The following is a 25883-nucleotide window of genomic DNA, read 5'->3' as shown; positions in this document are numbered from 1 at the left end:
TCCCTGCTCCTGACACCCAGCCCCAGCCTCCCCAGCTGCTGCTCCCCTCAGACAAAGGGGGTGCCAGACTGCCATAGGAACCTCTCCCCACCTGAACCCACAATGTCATCAGAGCTCTTTTGTTTTTAACCCTCCAGGCTGCTCCCTCGGCTCCCGGTTGTTCCCAGGCCCTGCCCATATTGCTCCCAGAGCCGCTGTAGGAGAGCTTTATCGAGTGCCACAGGCTGAGGGGCTTTGGCAGCTCTCCACACAGCCGGGAGGAACAGGAGACAAGGAGAGAACAGAGCCCAGGCTCTCCCCACGGATCTGCTTCCCTGGCCTTCCCTGGGTTGTTTTCAAAGAGGATCCGGTGGGAGGTGTGGAAAGGGACTGGCGCTTTTTGGCTGGGGTTGCTCTGGAAAGGGAGGCAGTGCCAGAGCAGGAACACACAAATTCCTCTCATGTCCTGGGCAGAGGGGCAGGCAGAATTGGGGAACCTGGGGAGGTAGCTGCCTTCACTCTTGCAGGCAAAAGCAGTGGCAGCTGTGTCTACCTGGGGGCAAGCAAACAGATTTTCTTTTTCTCCCTGTTTTCTGTCCCCTCCAAGGACATCCCAGGAAGGTGGCACCTCCTGGGAGATCAGCCTCCCGCCCCGATGTCCCTGCTTTGCTGGTAGGAAAAGCACAGCCCCAAACATCCCCCAAAACCTCACCCTGGCTTTGCTGCACTCTGCCATCCCAAGGACATCCTTGGCATCTCCACAACCTCTCAGCCCCAAAACTGCAGCGAGGTCCTGCAGTGTGGGACAAGGGCTGTGCCTCACTCATATTATTTGGAGGGACAGCTGCTCCTTCCTGCATTCCTTTATCCAAGATTTTGCTTCCTAAGCAGGAGTCAGCCCACGCTTGGAAGCGTTTGTGCTGCAAACAGGTGACAAAGGGCAGTGGTGTGCTGCAGAGGGGAAACTGAGGCACAAGGGATGCGCTTCCTTAAACTCACAGGGGAAGCTCTGAAGCAGGAGCAGGGAAAACCTCCAAGTCCCCGCTCCATGTTTTTTTCCAGAAGGACTCTGCACAGCTTTCACTTGTCATGTGTATTTTTAAATGACAAGGAAAAGATTTTCTAAACCAGGGAAACGTGATTATTTTCCTCTCTCTCTCTCTTCCAGGTGCTTGGCTTAGCGTTGTAATACCACAAGAATGAAATCCATCTGAGTTGCTGTTGTCCTGCTGCTTAAAACCCCATTTTCTGTCAATATTGCTTCATTTTGATCAAGCTGCTTACATGTTTTATATTATTCTCTTTTTTTTTCCCCTCCATTTTGCTGCAGCATTTCAGAACATTTTGTTTTTTTCCCGGTAAATACTTCTCAGTAAATAGCCTGGAAGTAAGAGAGGTAAAGGCATGAGAAAGTCTGGGCTTTCACTGCCGTGGTGTTTCATATCTATTACGCTTGTCAACGTGGAATACTGAAAAAAAAAAAGGGGAATTTACCTGTTTTATCCCCACTGACATTCAGAAGGAAGGGAGAGCTTGAGCATCTGCTCTTTCCAGCTTCTGGAATTGCTCTTTGCCTTTAGATACTGCCCAGGGCAGGTGTGTGACCCCCAAACCCATGGGGAGCCCTGGCCACAGCCCCTCCACACCCAGGTCTGGGCACAGGGGGTGCAAAGGGGCCCCACGTGAGGTTTCCAGCTGGGGCAGAGCCACCCAGCACCAGCTTAATATTCCTCCCCAAAGGCTGTTCCCCACAGCTCCCTGATTTTCTCAGCTTTTTAATTGGAATGATTCATTTCCTTCCACAACACAGAGCAGATTTAAATGAGATATCCGAGAGGAGCAGCTAATAATCAGTTTGCACTCGATTTGCTCTCCTGAATCAGGTGGAGGGGAGCTGATCTTGCAGGACACTGCTCAGGCTGCAGCAAGCCAAAATTATGTCAGAAAGCTGATTTTTTTTTACATGCCTGGTCCTCTAAATCAAATTTGACTACCAATGTAGTCGAAACCACAGAGGTAATCAGTTAATAAAACTTCGTACTTACCTGCTACTTCCACTCAAGGATTTAAAGCCCTTTGCAAAGGTCAGTATTGCAATGATGAGAATTTTCCAGCTGAAATGTTTTCACTGGGAAAGAGAAAGAAGAAGAAGAAAGAAAAAAAAAAAAAAAAGGAGAGAAAAATATTCATGATTCCTGGAAGTTAAAAATTCTGCTGTTTTGGATGCAGGCAAGGAATAATATTTTTCGTGAAAGGAAAAGAAAAAATTGCCATGCAAATGTTAATGGTGTTTTGAAGCTTCACAGGAAAGCCTGACTTGTGTAGCAGCCTTAATATACATTAGTACCCCTCGCCTGCAAGCAAACAACATTTTGCAGAATAAACTGAAACACAACAGGGAGAGCCTTGGAATTATTTAGAAATCTAATTCCCACTGAAATCAGGCACTGAGCAATTTATTCCACGCACATTTAAATCAGTGCTGCTGCCAGAAAAGATACACCAAAAAATGCACCACCTGTAAACTGCCAGGCACAGGGACACCACTGTGATTGTGGCCAGGGCCAGAATCCCTGCCAGGACTGCAGGTGATGTCCTGGTGGAAAATGCATTCCAGGAGTCCCTTAGAGTGGAAAAATGCAGGAATAGGACAGTTCTAGGCAGTCAGCCCCACTTCTACACCTCTTTCTCCCAGGGACACAAGCAGGCAGGGATGGGCAAACCAGCACACGTGGACAAACCCAAATAAGCTTGATTTCCTTAGGGATGCAAGCTAAAAATAATAATAAAAGCTCTTTATTTGCAGGGTGACTCCTCCTGTGCTGAGAGCAGAGCCTGCGTGCAGTGCTTGAGTTTCAATCAATAAAACTCAGCTCAGTGCTGCTCCTAAGCCAGGTTTAACCACCTGGCACCAGTTTAGCTTGTTAGCACGAGTGGAGTTTGGAAAGTTGTCCTTTTTTAGCCAGACCAGGGCTGGTAGCCATGGTTTAGCCATGGTCCCACCAAGGTAAGCAGAAAGCCCCAGAACAGCAGGGAGAGCTGTGCAGCCTTTTTTTTCAAACTCACCTTGCAGTAATTAGAGTCCACAACTGTAATTACTTTCTCATTTTGGTTTAATAATTGCCTCAGCCAGCCCCACATGCCCCTCAGACTGGTGATGAGTATCAGTAGCCGCACAAAGTGTAGTGGGGTAAGCAATGATTTTATTACTTGGGTTTGATTTTTGGGCACCTCTGCTCTGGCCCCAAAGTCCTGCTGGGTGAAAATGAAATTAAAGAAGGTTAAAAAAATAAAAACAAAAAACCAAAAGGATAAAAATGATGATTAAAGGAGAGAAAAGGCCCTTTTGTCCCTTGCCCCAGTCCTGATAAATGACAGAAGTGCTTGCACAGGGTCCCCCCTCTTACAAACAAAACTTTATTGTGGAGGGGGGGTATTTTTATCTTTTAGTCTCGGCTCCAATATATGTTTTTACAGAGGTGTGAAGAGCTGCTGCTCCTCTCCTGCAGGAAATGAGGGTGCAGTTCTGGGGGTCTTCCAGAGGCCCCCCATCTCCAGCTCCCTCTGGACGTGTGGGAGGTTGTTGGATATCATTTATGTCCGGGGGGTCGGAGGAGGGAACGAAGACATACACACATTATCCCCGTCATTTCCCGGGAATTTGGGAGTATTCCCCTGTATTTCAGGGTGAGGCTCTGGCTGCCCCCTGTCCTTTCAGGTCTCCCCGGGAAGACAGGCTGTCCCGGAGGGAGGTGAGGAGGGCTCCAGGGGTGCCGTGACCCATGGGCAGTGCCCCCCACACCTTAAATTGAGAGGGGCCGGCAGAGCCGCGCAGGTGTTTGCGCTCCTGCTTTAGGAGCCTCGCTGGGGCGGCGGCAGCGCCGGGAGGGGGCCGAGCATCCCTTTCCTCCCGCACACCTGAGGCAGGAGCAGCCCCAACACCGCCCGGACCCCCCACCCCATTCCCCACCCTGCCCCCGCCCGGGTGCGCAGAGCTTTGGGGAGGGGGCGATGCACGAATGTTCCTCCCCGCGCTGAGCCGGCTGCGCGCAAGTTACTCCCCCTTTCCCCGGCACTTTGCCTCCCTCCCCTTCCCCCCCCGCTCCAAAAGCCGGGCTGCGCCGCCGAGGCTCCGCCAGTGAAGGCAGCGCTGCCGGGGGAGGAGCTGGGGGGGCGGCGATGGAGCGGAGCCGGCGGGCGGCGGCCTGAAGCCCCCGCCGGCAGCGGCAGCGGAGCCCCGAGCCCGAGCCCACCCTGAGGAATGAGCGCTTTCCAGGCAGACCTCCTCCTCCTCCTGCTCGGCTGCCTCCTGCTCAGCCACGGTAGGACCCCGCACTTTCCGAGCGGGGCGGGCGGGAGGAGCCGGGGGGGGGTCCCCGGCTCGGGGTGGGGTGCGGGTCTTGCGAGGGGAGAAGGGTGCGGAGGAGAGAGGGAGGATTGCAGAGTTTTCCCTGCATCCCCGCCGAGGCAGCTTACCTTTCTTTCCCTTAAAAATAAGGAGAAAAAAAAAATCTTTAGTATGCAAATGAGTGTTTTCTGTTCCAGCTCGGTTAATTGGATCGTGTTCGTGTGTAAACACGGCTTGGCTGAGCAACAGCCCCCCCGCTCCCCATCGCCCCCATCGCCGCCCGGTGCTTCCCCCGGTGCAGGAGGGCGATGGATGCTCGGCTCCGCGGCGGCGGAGGAGCCGCTCGGGCTGGCGGCAGCGGCTCCAGCCGGGGACAGGAGCCTGCGGCCGTGGAGCCGGGGTAGGGAGAGATTTGAGCCGGGTGGGTGCGAGGAAGGAGAGTTCTCGCAATGCAGCCGGCCCGGGGGAGGTGGGCACCCCGCGGGGGTGTCCCCACCCCACCTCCCTACAGCGCCGGAGCGAGGGCAGGAGCGTGGGAACCCGCAGGAATTCACCCCGCAACTTAACAACCTGCTTGATTCCCACGCAAAAAAATGAAAATAAAAAAATAAAGAAGGATTTGGGAAGGGAGTGCGTTTTGGGAAGCATTATCTGCCGTGCTGCTGCGTGCCTGCTCCCTGGACTGTCTGTCACCTGTGGAGGACGCTGAGCTGCAGCCGGACCCCGGCTTCGCCTCTGTGCTGCTCATCCCCTCCCAACGCCGGTGTCAAATCCCATCTGTGTCACGCCGCCGCGGTCCCCACGCCAGCTTTTGTGAGGGTACGGCTTGGGGATGCTTGGGGAAAAAAAGAAAAAAGGGATAAAAAAACCCCAAACCCACGCAGCTAGTCCATCTGTTGATTAAATGAAGGATAAAACTTTTGAAGAGAGTAGTGCTTCTCCACGGGCAGCTGGTTTTTTGCTCAGCCAGACATTAGTGCTGAACATCCCCCACCATACGCTGGGTTTCACCCTATTCCCCGAGCAGGGACGCCGTGTTTGTGGTGTCTGCGCTCCTGGTTATCCTTCCCTCTTTTCCTGGGCTCGGATGTGATGTTGGGCTCCTACACTGTCCTCTCTTCCCCTTTTCTCTTTCCCTCACTCTCTGCTTGTACTAATATTCCTTCGGGGAGGAAGCTGTGTTTGCATTTGCCTTTGCTGCTGCACAAAAGAAACCCACTGTGTCCTCCGTGTGGGTTTCTGGCTGAACAAACCTGAACTCTCCCCGGTACAGCAGAGCAGCGGCGGGGCCGGGCAGAGCAGCGATTTGGAAGCTGCTCCCGGCCTTCCCGCATCCCCCCCTGCTCCCACAGCTCCTGTCAGTCCCTGCAGGTCAAATGGCAATTTGCTAGCGGGGCCGGAGAAGTTTGTGTGCGGGATCCAGCCGGGATTTGTTGCGTTCTTCCCCTGCTCCTTCCTTTTGCAGCCATGATTTTAATGTGGGTTAATGCACTTTTTAATAGCGCTCGCGTTGGGAAGCCACGGCGGCTCCTCGGCTCTGCTGCCTGAGCTCAGCTGATTTCCAGCAGGATCGTGCATCTGCTACCTGCTTATTCATGCCGGGTTAGGAGGCACGGAGAGTGCCTTGCAGAGCATTTGTTGGGCTGTTTTCTCCCACAGGATGAGCCAAGAGCATTTCTGTGGAGTTGCTGCTCTCCGTACACGACAAAGGCGCTGCTGGCAGCACCGTGGCTCTTCCCATTGGGGTGAAACGGTGCAAAGGATCCCTAAGAGGATTTAATGCACAGGATTCCTTCAGCCTCACGGTGCTGTGGGGGAGGAAAGACCTGGATGGAGGTGCTGGAGTTGATTATCCAGCACGTGTTGTGTTTGTCTCCCCTGGCGTGGCCGCTGTGGTGTGTCCAGACGTGGTGGCACTCGCTGTCCGTGCCAAAGGTGTCCCTGAGATGTGGGGATGGGATGCATGGGGCAGCCCTGCCTTGTTCAGGAGGAGCTGATGGTCCAAAACTCACTTCAAGGAACAACTAAAATCACTTGGCTGTGCCCTTCAGGAGTTTCAGAAGTTCATTTTTGTGGGCAAGAGACAGGCAGGGCTGTGTTTTCTTGCCAAAGTGGCTTGAAGGGATTTGCCATAATTGAATTCCCCTGAGCCAAGGGCAGCAGGGCTGGAAGGATCACCTCTGCTGAAAACCCCACCTGGGATCTCTGGTCTGGACACTACTTAAAAAAAAAACACCTCCTTATCCCAAACCTCCCCAAAAAGACATTTTCCATCATGGGATTTGTACACCTGTGCCCTTGGGTTTGTGTTTCATGGGCACCCCGGTGATATCCTGGCATCCTGCTGTTCCTGCAGCCCGTGCAGGCTGGAACTTGGGCTTTCAATGGAGCTTGCAGGAGGACAAAACTGCTTTTTGCTCCTGTCTGGGGCTGTGCTGCACCTGGGCATCCCAGGCACGGCTCACCCTGGGAGGGAGGAGGGTTTGTCCCACAGCTCACTGCTCCAGGGGACCTGGAAAGAACAAATTGCCTTCCCTGGAGCTTCCTCCCTTTCCTTTCCCCTTGCCAATGTTCTGAAGCAGCCTGTGTAGGCTCTGAGAGCTGATAGGCCGGTGCTCCAGGTTTTTCCCTGGTACCACTCACTCTTCACCCCCTCAAATCTGTCAGGGCCATGGCTCTGGAGACAGGGAGAAGTCCCAGCACAACTGTCCTCCTGTGATGGGATATGTGGTACCCTTGGTGGGAAGGAATTGCTGCTGCCATGAATCTGCCTGCCTTTGCTTCTGCCTGGGGAATAACTCACCCATCCCTCCCCTGTTCCCGTTCCAGCCAAACTGGGGGAGGCTGGAAACAACTGGGGAATGTGTCTCGGTGTGGGAGGTGGGGCTGTGGGGAGGAGCATCACTGAAGATGCACCTACAGCCACCTCCTCCTCTCACTGGCCTGTACTAGATGGATTTGCCAGCATCTTAAATTTACCTTGGATGGGAAGATTTCTGCCTGTCTGGGGCTCTCTTTCCAAAGGCATGTTTGCTTTCCCTCAGGGTGATGAATACCGAGTTCTCTGGGTGTTGCAGGGTATGTTTTTCTCCTTCACAGTTCACTTGGTTCCTCCCTGGAAGCAAATGCTTTACAATCTTCTGTCAGAGGGGCCCGTTATCAGCAGCAGTGGCTCAACTTCCCACTGCCTCAGCAGCAGCCCCCAGGTGCAGAAGGGTGAAATTATGCTGATGAGAGAAACCAGGCCAATTCCACCCACCAAGACTGGTTAGGACCAAGAAATGAGGATTTTCACATTTTGGGGGTGGTTAGTGGGTGATGGGGAGGAAAAATACAAGGTTTGAGGTGCTGGGAGTGTGTGTGCAAGAGCTGGGGCACTTGGGGGTTTCTGTGTCTGACAGCCACGAGTCTGTTAATGACAAGCCTGGAAATCTGTGGCTGTGGTCCCTCTTCCATGTTAATTCCTGCTGCCAGGTGGAGAGCAGGGCAGCTTTGCAAGGGAAGGGTGCTGGGCTGTTCCCTACACGCAGCAGTGTCAGCACTGGGAGCTGTTTGGGAAGGAGTGGAAGCATTCAGTGAGCTTTAAAAAGGATGGTGAGGAAGAACTCAAGTCCAAGAGGTTGCACTTCAGGATATTCTGTGGTTCTGTGAACTGAAAATGGTTGAGTAGAAGACAGAGATGGTTCAGAAAGTGCTTTGTGAGGTGCTGCTGGTGGAAAGGTGAAGGCTTGGCAGGGGCAATGTGTTCACAGCTGGGCTATGTGGGAAGGAAACTGAAATAAGCTTCAAGTTAAAACTGGCATTGTCCAGACTGTGCTGTCCCAAAGGAATGGTGCAGAACTGCCTCCTCCAATGGCTGTTTTAACACAATTTAGGTTTCCCATCTCCCATCTGCACCTCCTGCAGTGAGAGCTGCGTGAGGACCACTGATGACTTTGCTCAAATCAGCTTTTCTTGCAAGGTTTCAGCTCTCGGAAAAGCACAGGAGGGAGGAGCTGGGGTTTTGCTCAGGTGCCCTGTGCCAGAGGGAGGGGAGCTGGGCAGGTGTTCCTCTTCAGAGCCAACTCTGCATCCCCACAGCCTCCCCCTTCCAAGGTTAAGCAGAGGTGCCCAGGCACTTTATGCACAGCACATCTCGGGCTGATGTCGATTATTTCTGTGCTTTCCTGTTGGTTTAGGGGACACCAACTGGAGTCTGAACGTGCCTAGAAATCCCTGACAGGTTCCCAGCACCGCATGTCACCGGCTCCAGCCGCTCTATAGTCGGACTGCAAATGTTAGGATAAAAAAGCTCCGTGCTCTTCTTTCTTTTGTAGCTGTAAATAAAGAGGGGAGAGGCCAATGTGCCCCTTAGGTTGTGAGTTGGCTGAGGATCAAGGGCTTTGAATAAACTGTTTTCTTCCTGTGAACGGCCTGTGATGGAGAGTGTGGCTGCTCCAAACCTCTGATTTAATGATCAGCTCTGCGAGTTTGTACAGTGCTCTCAGCTCCTCAGCACGCTGGGTGCAGGGGGCTTTATGGAAATGCTGCTGGAGAATTGGCTTTACATCACTTCCAGAAGCCTTCCAGTAGGATTAAACAGCTTCTATTTATTTATTTATTTACTTTAAAGCCCAGCAAATTTATACCAACAATTGCTGAAGGCCCTAATTTATCTTCTGCTCAGGAGCAATACAAGTCTTTCCTTTGGCTTCATTGAGAGCTACCTCTGGTCAAAGAGAGCAACAGAGCTGCAGTGACCGTGTACAAGCTTATTTTATAAATCAGTATGAAGTGAAACAAATTGGTTGTAAATCAGTCTCTTATTTGCTGAGATTTAAGGCGTTTGGTGGAGCTGTGAGTTTTTGAGGTGGTCTGCCCTGCCTCCAGGGCTGGCACATGGCCTGGCTTTTGCAGGGATGTGGGAACCCAGTATTCATTTCAAACATGCCAGGAGATGTGCAGGATTTCTTGGCTGGCAAGAAATAAAGTTTAAAACCCATGCTCGTCTTTCTAGACAAAAGTTGAGCAGCAGGATCCTCATGGGTTTCCATTCCTCCACTGCACCTCATGACTGCGGGAAGGGGGAAGAGGAAAGTATCCATTTCTGAATTGTGCCTTGTGGTAGGACAGAGAAATGCTGGGATTTGGCCTTGGAAACGGTGGCCTAACAGATGTCCTGGTTCAATATGCCCTTTGAGTGTAGCCGAGCCTGTTTATTCATTGCCTCGCTGGCAAGACCCACACTCAAGTGTTTGCCTTTCCCGGGTGGCAGCAGCAGCTCCAAAGTGGAGCAGAAGGAGCTGGAGGTCACTTGGCTGCTACACGGCTCTTCCTTTTACCGACTTGCATTAAACAGCTTAAAATCTAAATGTGCTTTTAGTGCCTGTGAGCGATGGGCTCTGGGCGTCCTGCCGCGGGTAGTGTCACATGCTGGAGAAGTGGGAGGTGGAACACTCGCATTGTTAAATTCAGATGCTAACTTGGGGATAAGATCTTGTCTTAATGTGTTCATTCACCGCCCCCACTCGCAACAAAAGCTACAGCAGCTTTTGGTCTGCTGCATTTGGGGTGGAGCAGGATGTAATTGGTTTTTGAGGGCTTTGCCATAACTGCTGCTCATTAACCATTGATGCAGGCACGGTCAGACTTTCAACTCGGATAATAGACGCAGTCTTCTGTTTCCAGTTACTTCGCATTGGGTGGAATTGCAGGTTTCACATGTGTGTGGTCATGTGGTGGCGAATTCTCCTCCTAAGGGCTGCTGGATTTATGTTCTGGGCTTGTCACGCTCAATATGACACGAGGTGAAGGCAGATGTGAAGCCCCTGCCTGGCTGGGCCGGCCCTGGGAGGATGCGGCAGCGCCTGAAGTTGAATTTTTCAGGAGCCTCCTGGGTGAGCAACCCCAACATTGTGGGAGGGGAAACAGAAATGGAGAAAATGTTCGATAGTGTGGTTTTTCTGAGGAGCTCTGCCCAGCAGGACACACACTGTGGGTGAGAGGAGCTGCTAATTACAGGTGAAATACGCACGATGGTGGAAGGGATGAGCTTCCTCAAACTTCCCCATGGATGAGGGATCAATCTTTGTGCTGTTAGCCCAATATAAGCAGGGAGTGAGTGGAAGAAGGGTTTGGAGCCTCACCTTGCATATTGGGCAGGTTATCATTAACCTAATATCACCTAACTCGTTAAAAGGTCAGAAAGGAAGGGCCTGAATCTCTCTCAGGTGCCTGTTGTCCTGTCTCCCTCCCACCCCCAGCATAAATGAGTATTCAAGCAGTCTGCTGCCAGTCAGTGAATGTCAATATTGGATAAGTGTTTCCTTTATATCACTGCAATTTAGCATAAGCTGCTTGGAAACAAATGTCTTCCATAAGCATGAGGTGTTTCAGTAAGTACACAGTCAACATTACTATGAGGATTAAATAAATGTCAGCCCCACTTGTATGCTCAGCAGCGAGTTAAGACAGCCGAACTTGCATAATGGGCAGCGTGGCAGGAACAACAGCAGGGATTTTGAGAGTCTCTGGAAAAAGTGGGATGGAAGGAGCTGTTTTGGATGGATCCAAAGCCCCTGGATCAGAAAGGGATGTGGAGAGAGATGCAGAAGCTCCTTAGAGCAGGGGCAGCTGATGGTGGGAAGAAATCCTTCCCTGAGGGTGATGAAGCCCTGGCACAGAGGAGCTGTGCCCTATCCCTGGGAGTGTCCAAGGCCAGGTTGGATGGGAACCTGAGCAACCTGGGATAGTGAATGTCATCCCTGGCCATGGCAGGGAAATGGAATGAGATGCATTTCAAGGTCCTTCCACCCAAACCATTCTGATTCTGTGGCATGGAGTGCAAAGAGATAACGTGGAGCTTCCTTTTGGACTACCAGGGCTGCTCCTTCTTTGGCACAGGCTGCAATCCGAAGATGAAAACGTGGTTTGGCTAATATTGGCTGGATCTGGTGAAGCTGCTGGCTCAGGAGGAGCAGCCCCTCCTCCAGATCTGCCCAGCTGACCAGTGCTTGGCTGGATCTGCCTCTGCCTTTCCCAGTACAAACTGGGGGTTGCTCGGCTGCAGCTGGTGAGGCCAAGGATGAGGCTCAGCTGTCACTGCTTTGTGAGGAGCTGTAACCCTGATTCACCTTCAACTCACGGCTTCCCAAAGCCATGGAGACACAGCCCATGAGGAAAGGGTGCCCTCAGTCCATGCTGGCAGGGAGATGGTCACCTCCCTGCTCTGCCTTCAGGTGCTGGGTGAGAGCTTCTCTCTGCCCATCAAGAAAAGGCCTCTGGCTTCTCTACAGGGATTTAAACCCAGCCAGCACATGGAGATGTTGCTGAGGCTTGAATCTTTCCCTCAAGCTGTGTCTGCAGGAAAACCCTGCTCTTTACCACTCCTCGCTTTGCATCTTCACCTGTCACCCTGAGATGTCACTTGGTGCTGTCTGGGTCAGCCCATGACAAGTTCTGCCAGCAAGGAGGGAAAACAAGGGAGTGTGGTGGGGGGCTGAGCTGGCCGTGTTTCCATTCCCGACGACAGCAAAGCGCTGCTCTCTCCCCAGCTGGCAAGGCGCTGACTGTAGCCACTTGTTCCCAGCTGCACAAAAATAACTGAAGACAAACCCGTTATCACTCAGATGAGCCTTATCAGCTCCTCTGATGTCTGCAGCTGCCTCGGCCCTGCGAGCACTCGTTCCCCGCGGAGGGTGTGTTTAGTGGCCGGCCGTGGCTGCTCCAGGGGACCTGTGCCGAGCATCCCATCCCAGCCGTGTCCCGGCAGCCGCTGGATCTGCCCGAGGATCCGCCCGCGGCTCTCGCCTCCTCCGGCTGCGCAATCCCGGAGGAGCGGCTGGAGGACACGGGGGTGTCTCCGGAGCCCAGACTGAGGAGGAGAGCGCCGGGGGTGCACAGGGGAAGGGATGCCCGAGTGTTTTGGCTCCAAACCAGGTCACCTGGCGGAGCTGCTGCAGGTTTTACCCTCAGTGTTCCCGTTCAGCCTGGCGGTGGCAGCAGCCGCGCTCGCATGGAGCCGAGCGCTGCGCTCCCACCTGCCCGTGGCACGCTCCTCTGGAGAGGTCCAAGGTGACCCGCGGGGCTCCAGCGCTGGGGGATGCTGAGAGCACCGCACCTGAGCTTTGGGGCTCAGCAGCCAAGGGCCGTTCTCTCGAATGGAGAGCTTGTTTGAGTGCTGGGGTGGGAGGAGGGTAGGGGCCCCTCTGAAGTTGCCAGCCCGGTGTGTGGCTGGACACGTGTTCAGGAGGAGCTGGAGGTGTCCCTGCCTGGGAACACATCGTGCATTAGTGCTGTGGGCTGCTCCACAGGCAGGACGGGGATGTGGGGCTGTCCGACCCGACTCTGTACCCCACAGTGATAAATGTACCCCAGCTCCACGAACAGCTCCCCCATCCCCGTAGATCCGTGTGGGATAACCTGCAGCACAGAATGGCTGCTGTTCCTGGTCAGTGGTGCTGTGCTGTTCCTCGCTCTCTCCCATGAGCTAATCCCCGGAGTGTGATTCAACACTCGCCTCTTTTCCTTCTGGCTGTGTCTTTAATAAGCCAGGAGTGACGGGGCCACCCCCCACCCTCCACAAGTGCTGGAGAAACAGAACCAACAGATGCTAAAATTAGGCACAGCTGTTTGCAGCGTTTTGTCCTCCCAATCACAGAGTCTGACACTGTCTGTGCTTATTCCTCATCTTGTCCAGACACTGAAAAGGTTTAAGATATCAAAGCTTGGAGTGGCTGTAAATTAACTCCTTCTGTCTAAGCTGAGGCTTGACTTACTGATGGTAGATTTCTTGTGATTTCCTTTATTTGCCCTTCTAATAATGGGAATTGCTAGAGAACAAGACAGGGTCTTCTCTTTGTACCTGAGACAACCCTGCTGGTTTGGCCTGCTTGGGAGCTTCCCCACCAGAGACAGGGGGAACATCTTCAGTCCTGCTGTCCCTCAGCAGGTTTTATGTGCCTAAACCCTGTTTTGTGTGCAGCTTGGACAACCTCTGCAGCCCAGCTCAGCCTCTGCATGCCTAAAGTTGTCCCAGTGCAGCCCCACACCCTGGCCACAGTGATTCTATAGCCCCACATCCTGGCCAGAGTCTCTTGCTTTGGTGAGGGGGAAGATTTTCTGGGCATTTCTAGTGTGTGCAGGCTTTGTGTTGATGGTTTGAGTGTTGGGGTGGGTGTCACACCACGGCTGCTATTTCCCTCCCTGCTGAGTGTGTTTGGCCTGGCAGTGGCTGTAAGGGAGCATTTTGGGTTTTTGGCATTTTAGGGAGCATTTTGTGCCTGTCTCTGTCACCTGCCACCCCTTGGAAAACATCCATTCCCCTCCACTGGGGTGGCAGAGCAGGGGCTGAGTGGCACCAAAGTGGAGCTGTAACACTCTGGAAAGGGCAGCAGGAGGAATTTCATGGCAGAGCAGAAATGTCTTTTCTGTCAAGCCTGGAGCAGTGTAAATGTCCCTCCTGACAGATCTGCGCTGATGGCAGCAGCAGAGCTCTTGGGCTGCCTGTGTCGGGGTCTGCATGGGGTTGTGAGTCTGAGGGGTCTTTTCTGTCTCTGTCTCTCTCCTGCGGCAGGAGCGCCTGCTGAAGATTCCTCTTGCTCCAGTCATGCTTAAAATGATAATGTTGGTTTAAGATAGACACTTGTGATAAACTGGGGAGCACAGCACCCTTTGAAATCCTCAAAGCTCTCTCTCACCAAGTGGGCTGGCTGGAAAGGCAGCAGCCAGTGCATTCCAGGGTGTTCAGATTGCCGTGGTTCCCTGCTGACCTGCTCCTAAGGATGCTGTGCCATGAAAGAGCTGCCACCTCTCACCCTCCTCCCCTCCTGACTGCACAAGGTGGTGTCTGCTACTCTTGGGCAGCATCTCTGTGCAGCTTCCTGTGGACTCCCCACACTGCCTCTTTTCACTCTTGCTGTGATGGAAGCGAATCAGAGGGGGAAGTGCTAAAGCAAGACTGCTTTTCCCCAGGGAGGAGAGGGGGAAAGAGTGAAACATCTCAAGGAAAAGGACCACGAGCCAAGGGGTCCCTTGGTGATGTCTTTGCAGGGGTGGTTGTAGCAAACCTTTCATCCAGCACAGTGGTTTTTTTTCCTGCAGCAGGGAGGTTTCTCCCCGTGGTTTGGCTTTCTCCCAAGGATAGACAGAAATCTGTGTAGTGCTCTTAACCCCTGCAAGTTTCTGCTGACTCGAGCAGATTGGAGTTGTTGTCCCAGTGGGAGCATCTTGTTCAAAATCAGGAAGGAAAGTTGAACTTTTGAAACTTGTAGAGCAAGAAACATCCAGAGTTAGGGATTGGAGACTTGGAAGTAGACATGGCAAAATACCATGTTTTGATATCTGAAATTTTAACATGGAGTTTAGGAAAGGGTTTTTGAACAAAGGATAGTGAGTATCCCTGTGGTGGATGGAAGGGAAACTGCTGTAAGAAACATTTTTCTGCTGATTGCCTGTTTTTCTCTGGGGCTTGGAAAAGGATTTCAGGTCTCTTCTTGCTTTTAGCCTGGCCAGTGAGCCACCATGGTGACTCTCTGAACATCCCAATTTGTCACAGTATATTGAATTCTAAACCAGTGTTAATCTGATCTGTGTGTCTATAAAGCATCTTGTGTTGGGTTTGATAAAATTAGGTTTTATTGTCTGACACAGTTTATTTCTCTTGGTCTGGTTGTGTGCTTTTATTGCCTGTTCTGCTCTGCACCATGAGATGAGGCTGTGGTGTGCCAGCATCTGCCTCACTTGCATCTGAAAGCACCTTAAAAGCAGCCCCTAATTGTTGGGAGTATGGAAAGACTCTGGGGGTGCCAATGATATCAGTCTGGCATTGGTGCATTGAGCAGGTAAAGAAAGGACCTAAGAGGCAATTGAAGAGATTGATGGGCAGTAATGGGCATAATTGTAATTTCTGTCCTGTGTTTTTAATAAAGTGATTGACGACAGGCACAGCTGGAGCCCCCGTGCGGAGACCAAGAGATGCAGTTAAATTACAGAGGCTTCTTAACTTAATGAGGCCAAGTAATAAAAATGAGGCATAATGAGTAAGGTATAATAGTACTATTATGCTTAGAGTGCTCTTGCCGAGGGCTGAACAGGCGGTGCCTGGGAGTGCTTGGGATGATCTCACTGCAGGAAGGGCTTTCCTCCCTGGGGAAGAACCAGGAGTGGGACACTTGGGAAGGATATTGGGTGGCCAAGTGCTAAGGCAGGACTGAATGAGCACCAGACGTGGTTGAACCCCACCCCGTGCTTCTGGTTGTATTTGTGAGGTTTGGGGCAGCTCTGCTCCAGGTTCTATTTGCTTCATGTAACCTTGGGGGAGTCCACGTGAGCCTTGTTGCTACACAGATGACATGGCCAGAGGGTCAGAGTTTGTGACATGAAGGAAAAATGATGGAAATGGAACAGCCTGGAGGGAGGAAGTGCAGGGAGTTGGTGGATGGGCTTGGGAAGGTGGTCCAGGGCTGCACCAGGCTCATGTCACACCTTGATTTGGAGCCTTGGCAGGGAGGCTGCAGCAGCTGGATTGGGACCTCTGTGGGGGTGGAGGTGGGAAGAGGATTAGTGTCTGCAGAGCAGTTGGGTGTCTGCCGCTGCTAAATGTGGTTAAACTTGAGCGACTTCTAATCTAATAATGAAAGGAAGAGAAATAAGTGTTCTCAGTGATGCATGCCCCTCACGGTAAGTACTAATTGAAAACAGATATTTACTTTAAAATGAAAATGTAATACGATAATGGTGGGTTGAGAATTTCGCACACGTAGGAGGGAGAGATGAACATGCACAACCTCCCCCATCTGCTCTGCCTGGGCTTGGCGTGTCCCTGGGAGCAGGATCTCCCACACCACGGGGCTGCCGTGCCTGGGAGCCTGGACAAAGGGCCTGGGGCTTGTGTGGAGCAGAGCTCAGCCTTACTCAGGTAAAATCAGGACCATTGGGGGTCTCTTGAGCTGACCTTAGTCTGCAGAGGACCTTCCAAGTTGGGCTTCTGTCTTTCCTCCCACACCTTGCAGAGCCTTCTCAGCCAAATCTCCATGGGAAGGAGAGGTGGGGTGGATGGGAAAGCATCACCTCCCTTGTCACTGAGATGGGAACAGTGGTGGTGAGCCTCTTCCTGATGGTCTCTGCTGCTTGAGGCACAAAGCAGCACAGGAGGAGAGGGGATCTGGAGCACCTGGAAAACCAGGGAGAAACACAACAGCAAGGAGGAGGTTTACCCTAACCCCTTGCTGCCCCGTTCTGGCTGTCCTGACCCATTTCCCTGGCTTGGTGGGTGGACCTGGCTAATGCTGCCTTTTGGGGGCTGCTGGAGGAGCACTGGGGGTACCTGTGCTCTCTCAGACCGATCTGAATGGGTGCTGATCCCTTGGGAAGACCCCTGGCTGTGAGTGCTGAGACTACAGCACCTCTTGGTGTCTGTCTGCCCTCCCCTCCTCTCCCTGAGCCAGTTCCAAGCCAGCCTTTGCTCCAGAGCCGGAGTCAGGATGCTTTTCCAAGTGTTTGTAACAAAGATCAGTGCAGCGTGACTTGTGGCCATTAAAGGATCCCCCCAACAAGAGCCCCCCCAGCGCTGGAATCTTCTGAGCAAAGTAGCCTGGCCCTAATCCCTTTGTGCAGAGTTCCTGCTTGTTTCTTCCTATGGGTGCATTTGTATAATTTGCATTTTGCACTCTGATCGTATGCATAGAATTCAAATTGAAATGGGGCTTGAATACATTTGCATGCTAATGAGGCAGTGGCTTTATTTATTTATTTGGAGCCCTCTCAGGCAGGCAGCCGTGTGCTGGGAGCAGTTTGTGCAGCTCTCCTGGTGACAGAGCTCTGTGGCCTCACAAGGAGCCTCAGTTTTGTTGAGGCTTGCCCCCTGTGCGTAAGCAGGTGAGGCTGGTGGGCTCTGCTCCAGCATCCTTGGCTCAGCCTTTCTCAGCCTGTGTGGAGATCAACAGTTTCAGCCTCCTTAACTACCCAGAGATGACTCTTTAGGTCATCCTAGTGTTAACTGGGTGTGGGTGAACCATTTCTGTGTTAGAGCTGGGTACAGCCAGCACGAGCCGCTTGGTGGTGACTGCAGAGGTCCATGGGCAGAATAATCAGAGCGTGTCCCCGTTCTCTCTGTGACTTTGGGGTGCTGCCCACAGCTCCCTGTGTTCCTCCTCTCTGTTATGGGGCTGCTATTTTGGGTGTCTTTGGGCACCTTTCCTTGGGATGTTGCACAGGGCCTTGGGCTGTGCTGTCCATCAATCCCCGGCTTCCCTCGGTGCTGCCCTGCTCCACCCACACCGCGGGGCTCAACAGGAGCCTCCCAGCCTCTTGCAAAGCAATAGTGAAGAAAGTTTGGAAATGTTGAGAAGGAGAAGCCAAGGGCTGGGAGAAAACCAGTTCCCAAAACTTCACAGCATTACTGGGGGGGACACCAAAGCATCTGAGTCCCTTTGTGCTGTGACTTGGTGCCCCAGCAGACACACCCAGAGCACAGCTTGGTGCTCAGCCTTTCCATGCCAGCTCTCCCTCCAGGGTGACTCCTGCTGCAGCTGAGTTTCTCGCTGGCACAGGGAATGCTGGCCAAGCCAGGGCTCCTAAAATGGCAGCAGGAATTGGGTCACATTGCGCTGCCCCAGGAGAGGGAGTTTCTCTCAGAGCAGTCTGGTTTCCAGTTATTATTTTACAGAGGATGTTAGAGGTTGATAAGGGAGCTGTTCTGACTGCCAGTGGGGCTTATTTGGGGCTTATTGTGTGCTCCAGTTTGTGTTTTAATATAGTCAAAGGTGACTTACAACTTTAATATTAATTTCAAAACTGATTGCTCGAGTTGTTTTTTTTATCTATGTTAAACCAGATTAATCTCAGCCTTCCTTGATCCTGTTGGTAGCTTTTCTCTCCCTGGCTGGAGCCACACGTGGTCTGTGTTGCACCAACAAAAGCTGAGGAGGAAGATGTTTTTGTGGTGATAAATAATTGTCGCGGGGCTGCTTTTCTTGCAGAGAAATCTCAGCTCTACGAGCTCAACAATGGCATCAGTGGGAGCTCTTGCTTTTGTCCTGGGCTTTCTTCCCGAGCGTGCAGAGCAGGGCTTTGCTGAACAACACCTGGCTTTGTGCTCCCCACAGAAACCTGTTGTGTTTCTCCCTGGTTTTCCTGGTGCTCCAGATCCCCTCTCCTCCTGTGCCGCTTTGTGCCTCTGGCATTACAATTCCTGCTGCTCGCAGGGTGTTTGGTGCCCGAGGTGACAGTGTGGCTTGGGAAGGTGGCCTTGGGGCAGCGGGGAGTGTGGAGCTGGAGTTGGATCCTTGTGACGAGACCAGCGCCTTCCCGAGAGCGTGGTCTCCATGAGAAGATGTGGAGACAACGTGAGCACCACGATGACATCTGAGGGTTGATGGAAAAGATGAGAGGAGCTCTTTCTGTGACATTCCTGTGGAGTTTACTGACCTTGCACAGACAGGAACCAGGGACAAAACACAGAGCAGAGGAGGTCCAGGGTTATATTCCAACAGGAGGGGTGGAGCATAAGGGCTGAGGGCCAATGGGATGAGGGCACAGGGGCAGTGAGAAGGTGGGGACAAAGGGTAACAGCCAACCAGGCTCAGGGGTGGAGTGACAAGGAACAGGGACCAGTAGGGAAGTCAGGAGCAGGGAACGTTCTGGAACTGGGATGGGGAGAAGGGATGACATGATGGGTACATTCACATATAACAGCAAGGGACTGTGGGAGAACATTCCTTAAAGGGGTGTCTCATCCCAAGGCACCCCACTAACAGCACCCCACCAGCTCCTGGGGTGTCTTGTCCTGTTTCTGGCTCCTTGAGCACCCTTGGGCAGGGCAGGAGGAGCCAGGGGTTGGTGCCTAATTAATATGTGCCTAATTAATGGTGGTTTAGGCATTTGCTTGATACTTTGTGTAAATGTCCCACCTTTCGACATGGCCACTTGGGTACCCAAAACTGAGCTGCTCTGGGCAAAATTCAGCATTAAGCTGAGCTGGCTAAAGTGGAGGCTGGTGCTCTCCAGCAGTTTTTTAGGTAGTCCCAGAATCTCAGAATGGTTTGATTTGGAAGAGACCATAAAGCCCATCTGGTCCCACTGCCTGCCAGAGGCAGGGACACCTTCCACCCAACAAGGTTGCTCCGAGCTCCGTCCAAGCTGGCCCTGAACACTTCCAGTGATGGAGGATCCCAAAGGATGTGGTTTAAATGAATCCCCTTGACTTGACCACTGGACTTGATGACCTTAAAGATCTTTCCAATCACAATGATTCCATGATCCTATGACATCTCCAGGACACTCAGTGACCAGTCATGCTGCTGTAGATTCTCTGGATCTCAGACCATCCTTGTTGATGCTGCCAGTCTGTGGAGCATTGGTGGGTGGTTGATCTTTGTAGCTGGAAGAAAAGGATCAGCGTCATGGCCCTGGACACCTGTGGTCATAAAGCTTCATGAGCCTTGGCCAGCCCAGCCTGGTAGCGGTGGTACCATTGAAATCACCCCAAATACTGAGTTTACAACACTCCCTGTACCTCTGGGAATGACTGCTGGAATCAAATGCTCTGTAAGCAGCTTTTAGTTTTTTCCTGGGCTGTGTGTGGGAAAGCATTTCACTGATGGTCCTTGTTCTCCAAAATACCTCCCAAATGTTGCCTGTAGCTTTTCTCCTGCCAGCCTTACAAAGAACCACGTTTCAGAGCTTGTTATTCCATGCACAGTGCTGTAAATAAACATGCTGGATTGGTGGGCTGGAATTTGAATGAGCCGAGTGGATCTGACAGTGGCATGGGGGGGGAACTGAGGCACAGAGGGCTCATGTGACATCCATGAGAGCTGGTATCACAGGGGGCAAACAGGAGGATCTGTTTGCTAGATCTGCCCCTGCTAGATCTGTCTGTTCTGCACATGCTGTTTCAGCCTGAGGTGGGGAAGCACCAGGTACCGTGTTGGCTCAGGAGCCAAACGAGATAAGACAGTGATAAGACTGAAGAGCCACTAAAGGCAAGACTTGACTCCGTGCGAGCGAATGCCGAGCAGCAGCCACATAAATCCCATTTGTTTTACATTTCAGAGCTTAATGAGACAGAAATCGCATGGCAATTGTCACATGTGAAGGCAGAGATTGCTGGTTTGCATTTAACTAAAGCAAGCACCGTATGCAGCACCGGCGGCTCCGGCGGAGCTGGGATCCTCACTCCTGCTTCCATGGGGAGTGCTCCTGCAAACTGTGGCTGCCCTGGAGCTCAGCACTAATCCTGGCTGGAATTAACCCCCCTGGCCACCACACTACATTCTCCTGGAGGTCCCCAGCCTCCTCCAAAATACTCAAATGTCACATTCTTTGTGTCACAATGGTTTGGGTTGGAAGGGTAGTCAAGTCCAGGAGCTGGATTCTTTGTAGTTTCACCAGGATGTGGGTACTGAAAACCTTCTTTTGGAATGATCTGTAGGAACTTTTATAAGACTGAGGGCAGGTGCTGCAACCCCCAGGATCAATTTGGGCTGGGGATGAAGGGATGGAGAGCAGCTCTGGGAGAAGCACTTGTGGTTCTGCTGGGTGAGAGCTGCACAGGCCCTGGCCCAGAACCCCCCTGTGCTGGGCTGATCCCGGCGTGGGCAGCAGGGGAGGGGGGATTCTGCCCCTCTGCCCCACTCAGGTGAGACCCCACCTGCAGAGCTGCCTCCAGCTCGGGGGTCCCAGCACAGGAAGGAGCTGGAGCTGCTGCAGCCAGGCCAGAGGAGGCTCCAGGATGATCAGAGGGATGGAGCAGCTCTGCTGTGGGGAAAGGCTGTGAGGGCTGGGGGTGCTCAGCTGGAGGAGAGGAGCTTTGGGGTGAGTGAATTGTGGCCTTCCAGGGCCTGAAGGGACTTGACAGCAAAGATGGAGAGAGACTGTGGGCAGGGAATGGAGTGACAGGACAGAGGTAATGGCTTTAAGATGAGGGAGGGTAAATTTAGATATGAGGAAGTTGTTCACTGTGAGGTGGGCAGGTCCTGGAATGGATTTTCCAGAGAAGCTGTAGCTGCCCATCCCTGGAAATGTCCCAAGCCAGGTTGGATGGAGCTTGGAGCAACATGGGATAGTGGAAGGTGTCCCTGCCCATGGCAGTGGGGTGGAACTGGATGAGCTTTAAGGTCCCTTCCAATCCAAACCATCCCAGCATTCTGTGTCCCTTGTCCTGCCATGGGTGGAAACCCTCCTGGGAATCATCTCCGAGCTGTGTTAACCATCAAGCTCTCCCTGGTTTGTCTCTGCAGACCTGTAGCTCTTTCAGATGAGTTGAACAATAGAAGGATATTAGTGCCAAAAATGCATTAACTCGGGTAACTTCCTTCATCTCTGCTAATTTGTGCCTTCGCTTTCCAGATAATGTTCATAAATTGCTAAAGCAGTACTTTAATATTAACATAAGCTGCAGTCTCTGTGACAACTGTTACAGAATGGGCTGTTTGCAGCTCTGAAATTGATTTTTTTTCTTTTTGCCCTTGTCTGTCTGAACTGAAAAACTGAAGAGAAAATGCTGTATTGAGTTAACCAAAAATGTGACCAAAAATATTTATTTCAGGTCAAATAAAACATTTCAGTAGATATATGTTCTTTTGTTCAGACTTTAAATACCTTTTTTAAAAGTAAATTAACTTCAGAGATGCCTTTGGGAGGAAAAAGTCCAAATGTTTCATGTGGAGGAGAAAATGACTAAATAAACCACTTTCACATTGACACCCACTCCTCCCCTTTTGGGACAAATGGGTTTGATGGGAGTTCATGAACAGCTTTGCTTGACCCACATCTGTGTTGGAATTATTGTGCCAAAGATGCAGGGGGAAGAGTTAATGAGTCATTTTTTAATGGGTGTCTCAGTAGGTGAGAGAAGGACCAAAATTATCCATTTGAAGGAATAATAAGACCCTGGTTAGGTGACTAAATCCTGCTCTTAATCATCCTGGGGGCGGCAAAGAGGGGAAATCGGGGGTTGGATCATCTTCATTAGATAACTTGGGGGTGAATAGTATTTTGCAGCTGGCCCAGAGCTTTGGAGGGGATTAGGATGGATGTAGGGAAAGGGTTCTTCTCCCAGAGGGTGTCAGGCACTGAACAGGGAATGTGCAGTGCCCCAAGGCTGCCAGAGCTCCAGGAGCCTTTGGACAGCGCTCTCAGGCACAGGGTGGGGTTGTTGGAGTGCCTTGGCAGGACCAGGAGTTGGACTGGATAATCCTTATGGGTTCCTATTGGGAACCAACCACAGCTGACAGTTCCTGCTGTTGGTCCTTCCTCATCCCAAGGGGCTCTGTGAGGATGCCACAGGTGATGTGCCAGGTTCCCAAATTCCTGCCATCAGCTCCTCCAAAGTGTTGAGTGTTTCCTGGTGAATCCTTACCAGGATAACTGAGACCTTCTCAGTGCAAAGAGAAACTCCCCAATCCCAACTCCTTTGATGTGAAGCACTTGGAGAAAATCCTGCTGGGATCTGCTGCTGTGGTGTCTAAAATGTGAAGTGAGCAAAGGCTTGGATGGGAAATCATTCAGGTAGGATCTCTGTAGTGACCCAGGTCTTCTGCTGAACAAGTGCTGTTTTTCTAGACACATCCATTTGGATGCTTCTCCTCCAAGTTTGCACGTGCAGTGCTGGGAAGGCTGTGATCTGTTTTAGTGCAGTAATTGAGCAATCGCATTGTTCTGGACATAGCAACTAATGATTTTTTTCTGTATGATAATGCATCTTCATTACTCTGGGGAAATCATTTGCTCCTGTGAAGACAGGCCTCTCATTCCTGGGTTAAGGGGGAAGAGACTAATGGCTTAATTAAAAGGTTGGAGAGAAAAATCTGTCTTAACCCTTTTTTTGTGCATTTGAAGTGTGCTGTGGGTAGAGAGATGCACAGGCAGGCATGGCCCAGCCTTCATCCCAGGGAGTGTTTGGGACCAGTGGGCACAAATTCCAGGTGTTCCATCCATCACCTGTATCTCCCACAAGCCATCTGCCCCCTGGAATGGGCCAGTGAGGGCCTGAACTGCCTTTGCTTGTGGCCAGCACTGAGATTTATTCTGTGTGAAAAGGGGAGCGTTATTTAAATCTGCACATTTTGCAGGATGTGAAAGCAGCTCCCCGTAATCTACAGCCCTGCTGTCCGCTGGGAACGCTCCATTAGCATCTTTCATTCCTGGAGTTGGATGCTTTGCAGCTCCTTTTAGTGGTGATAATCCAGCAAAGGCCCTGTGTTGTTCACACTGCAATATTTATGGAGCCAGCCTTCCTTTGAATTTCTGCACTGGCTTTGGCCAAAGGCAGAGAGAGAACACAAACAGTGGCTTCAGTAACACAGCAGTCCAGGCTTTTCCCTTGCTGGGATGTAGGGCTTTCCAGAGGCCTGTTTGGAGCTGATTTGCTATCCTTTGGGGAAGAAATGGGAAGGGCTGAGTGTGTCTGACAGCGACTGCTCTCTCCCTGCCTCCATCCCAAGGGAAATAGTGTGTCCTTTCCTGCAGAGAGGTGAACAGCCGTAACAGGAGCAGTGGGTGGGCTGCTGGGATTTTCAGGGTGCAGGGGACCTGGATCCTTCCCTCCAAGCCTTTGAACAGAGCAGTGGCAGGGCAAGGCATCTCTTTGTGTATCCCAGAATCATCAAGGCTGGAAGAAATCTCAGGATCACCTAATTCCCAGTGCCACCATAATCACCCAAAACCATATCCCCAAGTTCCCCATGCAGAACTCTTCCAGAGATGGTGGCTTCACCTGCCTTCACCTTCCAGCACCTAACTAAGGAGCTGTGGTTGTTTTGGCTCAGGCTTCTGAGTGATTTTACCTTGGGATGTGGTTGCCAATAGTTTCCTTAGCCATGAGGTTGGCTGGAGCCCATGATCAGGTCCCATGGAGATGGATTTCCCATGTTTTGCTTTCATGGCTGCTGCAGGTGGTGCCTTTCCCCTCTGCCTGCAGCACTCCCTCCATGCTGTGTTCTCCCAAACTGGAGCAGTCCTTCCTGTGTGGGGAGAGGGCAGGGGGAGCACCCTGGGGTTGCTGCTGTGGCTCTCTGGGGTGCCCCACTTGGCATGGAAGGAGTGGAGCCCCCGTCACGCTCGTGCCTCTCTCCGCAGCTCCAACTCCCCAGCTCCTCTCTCTTCATTTGACACAATTAAATATTAAAGCCAGTAAACACTTTAGTTCGTCTGTACAGCACTGTCTGCCCAATTATCCTCCTGCAGGGCTGTCAGACTCTGCCAGTCTCTCCCTGGGTGCTGGCAGCCTTTAGCCTCTACACCAGCATCGCTCCAAGGAAAACCCTGCTCTCCAAAGCTGCCTTCCCACCCCTCTCTGCAGCTGCTCGTGCCTTGGGGTTACCTCAGCTATCCCAAGGCAGTATTGGCCTGCCTGAGTCTTTTCAAAGGGACAGAAGGAGCTGTTTGTTCTTCTAAAGCTGTTTTGCAGGTATTGACTGGGGAATAAAGGGGGAGCTTAGGCAATGGCTTCTTAGAAACCTGTGAATAGAGGTCAGAGCTGTTGTTGTCTGTGAAGTGCAGAGCAGGTTCTTCATCCCCTGGAGCTGCAGGACAGTGCTCCTGCAATTTGTGTGGATCTGCAGCACCCCAGCAGTACTTCCCTGAGGGTGGGATTTTCCAAAATCTTCCAAAATCTTGGCTTTAAGGCTTTAACTTCTCCCATCAGAATTGTGGTGTGGAGTCTCTCCTCAGCCCAGTACTGTGTGTGCCCTCCTGGCAGCTTAAACCCCTTTTTGTATTTTTATGAGGCCGACGAGATTTTGCTGACAAGTGAAGGGAAATTGCTGCAGTCCTCAGCCTCTGTCAAGCAGAGCTCGTTTGGGGTGGTTTTTTTGTTGCTGTTGTGCTCTTGCCTTTCAGGACCTTGACATTCAGTGGAGTCCATTTCCAAGAGAGATGGGACAGCAGGATTTTACTGTGGTTTCAAAAGACAGTTTAAGTGCTTGAACTGCTGCCATCACTGAGTTACATGCCTGATTCTGGCCTTGACTGTTCAGGTTGAATTTCTTGCTCTGATTTTCAAGGCAGTCGGCATTAGCAGCTCATCCTCTGCCAGACTGATCGCTGAGAGCAGCTAATGGGGTTTCTCTTTTCATTCTCTCAGCAGTGATGTGCATTCCCAGACCTTGGCACCTGAGCTGGTCCCTGGGAATATCAGCAGATACCAGTGTGGAGTCTGCCTTGCTCCGGGGCTGAGATAATCAGTGTATGCAGAGTTTCACCCCAGCACAAAATTCAGATTGGAATTTTCCTGGTTTCCATTAAAACTCATTACCCACTGGGGTTACTATTGACCAGGCTTCCTCACCAGTCTGTATTTCCTTCCTGGATCAATAATCTCAGTATTGATTTCAAAATAAGTTGGTATCTTGGAAGTACAGCAAGGCTGGCTCCGGGCAGCTCGGGCTCTGCTGCTGTGGGAATTCCCCATTGCAGCTCTCCAGGTTTTATCTGGGCTCTCACTTCCACTGTCAGCAGCAGGATTTGGTGTCTGGATCTCAAACTCCTCCACAGACAGCACTTCAGCTGAAGGGAACAGTCTGGGTTTGTCTCAGAAGTAAAACACTCCTGTCCTGTGGTGTGATCCCAGCTCTGC

At 51.9% G+C, this 25883-nt stretch overlaps 1 protein-coding gene and 1 long non-coding RNA gene across 2 annotated transcripts in view; one reads left to right on the top strand and one right to left on the bottom strand.

Moving 5' to 3' along the window:
• Positions 1 to 26: 26 nt before the first annotated feature.
• On the bottom strand, positions 27 to 3718 carry LOC117245499. Its single transcript, XR_004500228.1, has 4 exons — positions 3614 to 3718; positions 3046 to 3231; positions 2025 to 2107; positions 27 to 1360 (listed from the first exon to the last, which is right to left on the bottom strand). It is a non-coding gene; the product is annotated as an uncharacterized LOC117245499 (long non-coding RNA).
• A 339-nt stretch (positions 3719 to 4057) lies between these two features.
• KIRREL3 (kirre like nephrin family adhesion molecule 3) overlaps positions 4058 to 25883 on the top strand; it is a 352766-nt gene continuing 330940 nt past the window's right edge. The window contains exon 1 of the mRNA XM_015649833.3: positions 4058 to 4301. Within this exon, the coding sequence (XP_015505319.1) occupies positions 4241 to 4301 (61 nt within the window). The 5' untranslated portion in view covers positions 4058 to 4240. The remainder of the gene's footprint in view (positions 4302 to 25883) is intronic.

Source organism: Parus major, chromosome 24 (genome assembly GCF_001522545.3).
Source record: "Parus major isolate Abel chromosome 24, Parus_major1.1, whole genome shotgun sequence".
Lineage (NCBI taxonomy): Eukaryota > Metazoa > Chordata > Aves > Passeriformes > Paridae > Parus > Parus major.
This window is presented reverse-complemented; position numbering and strand designations above follow the sequence as displayed.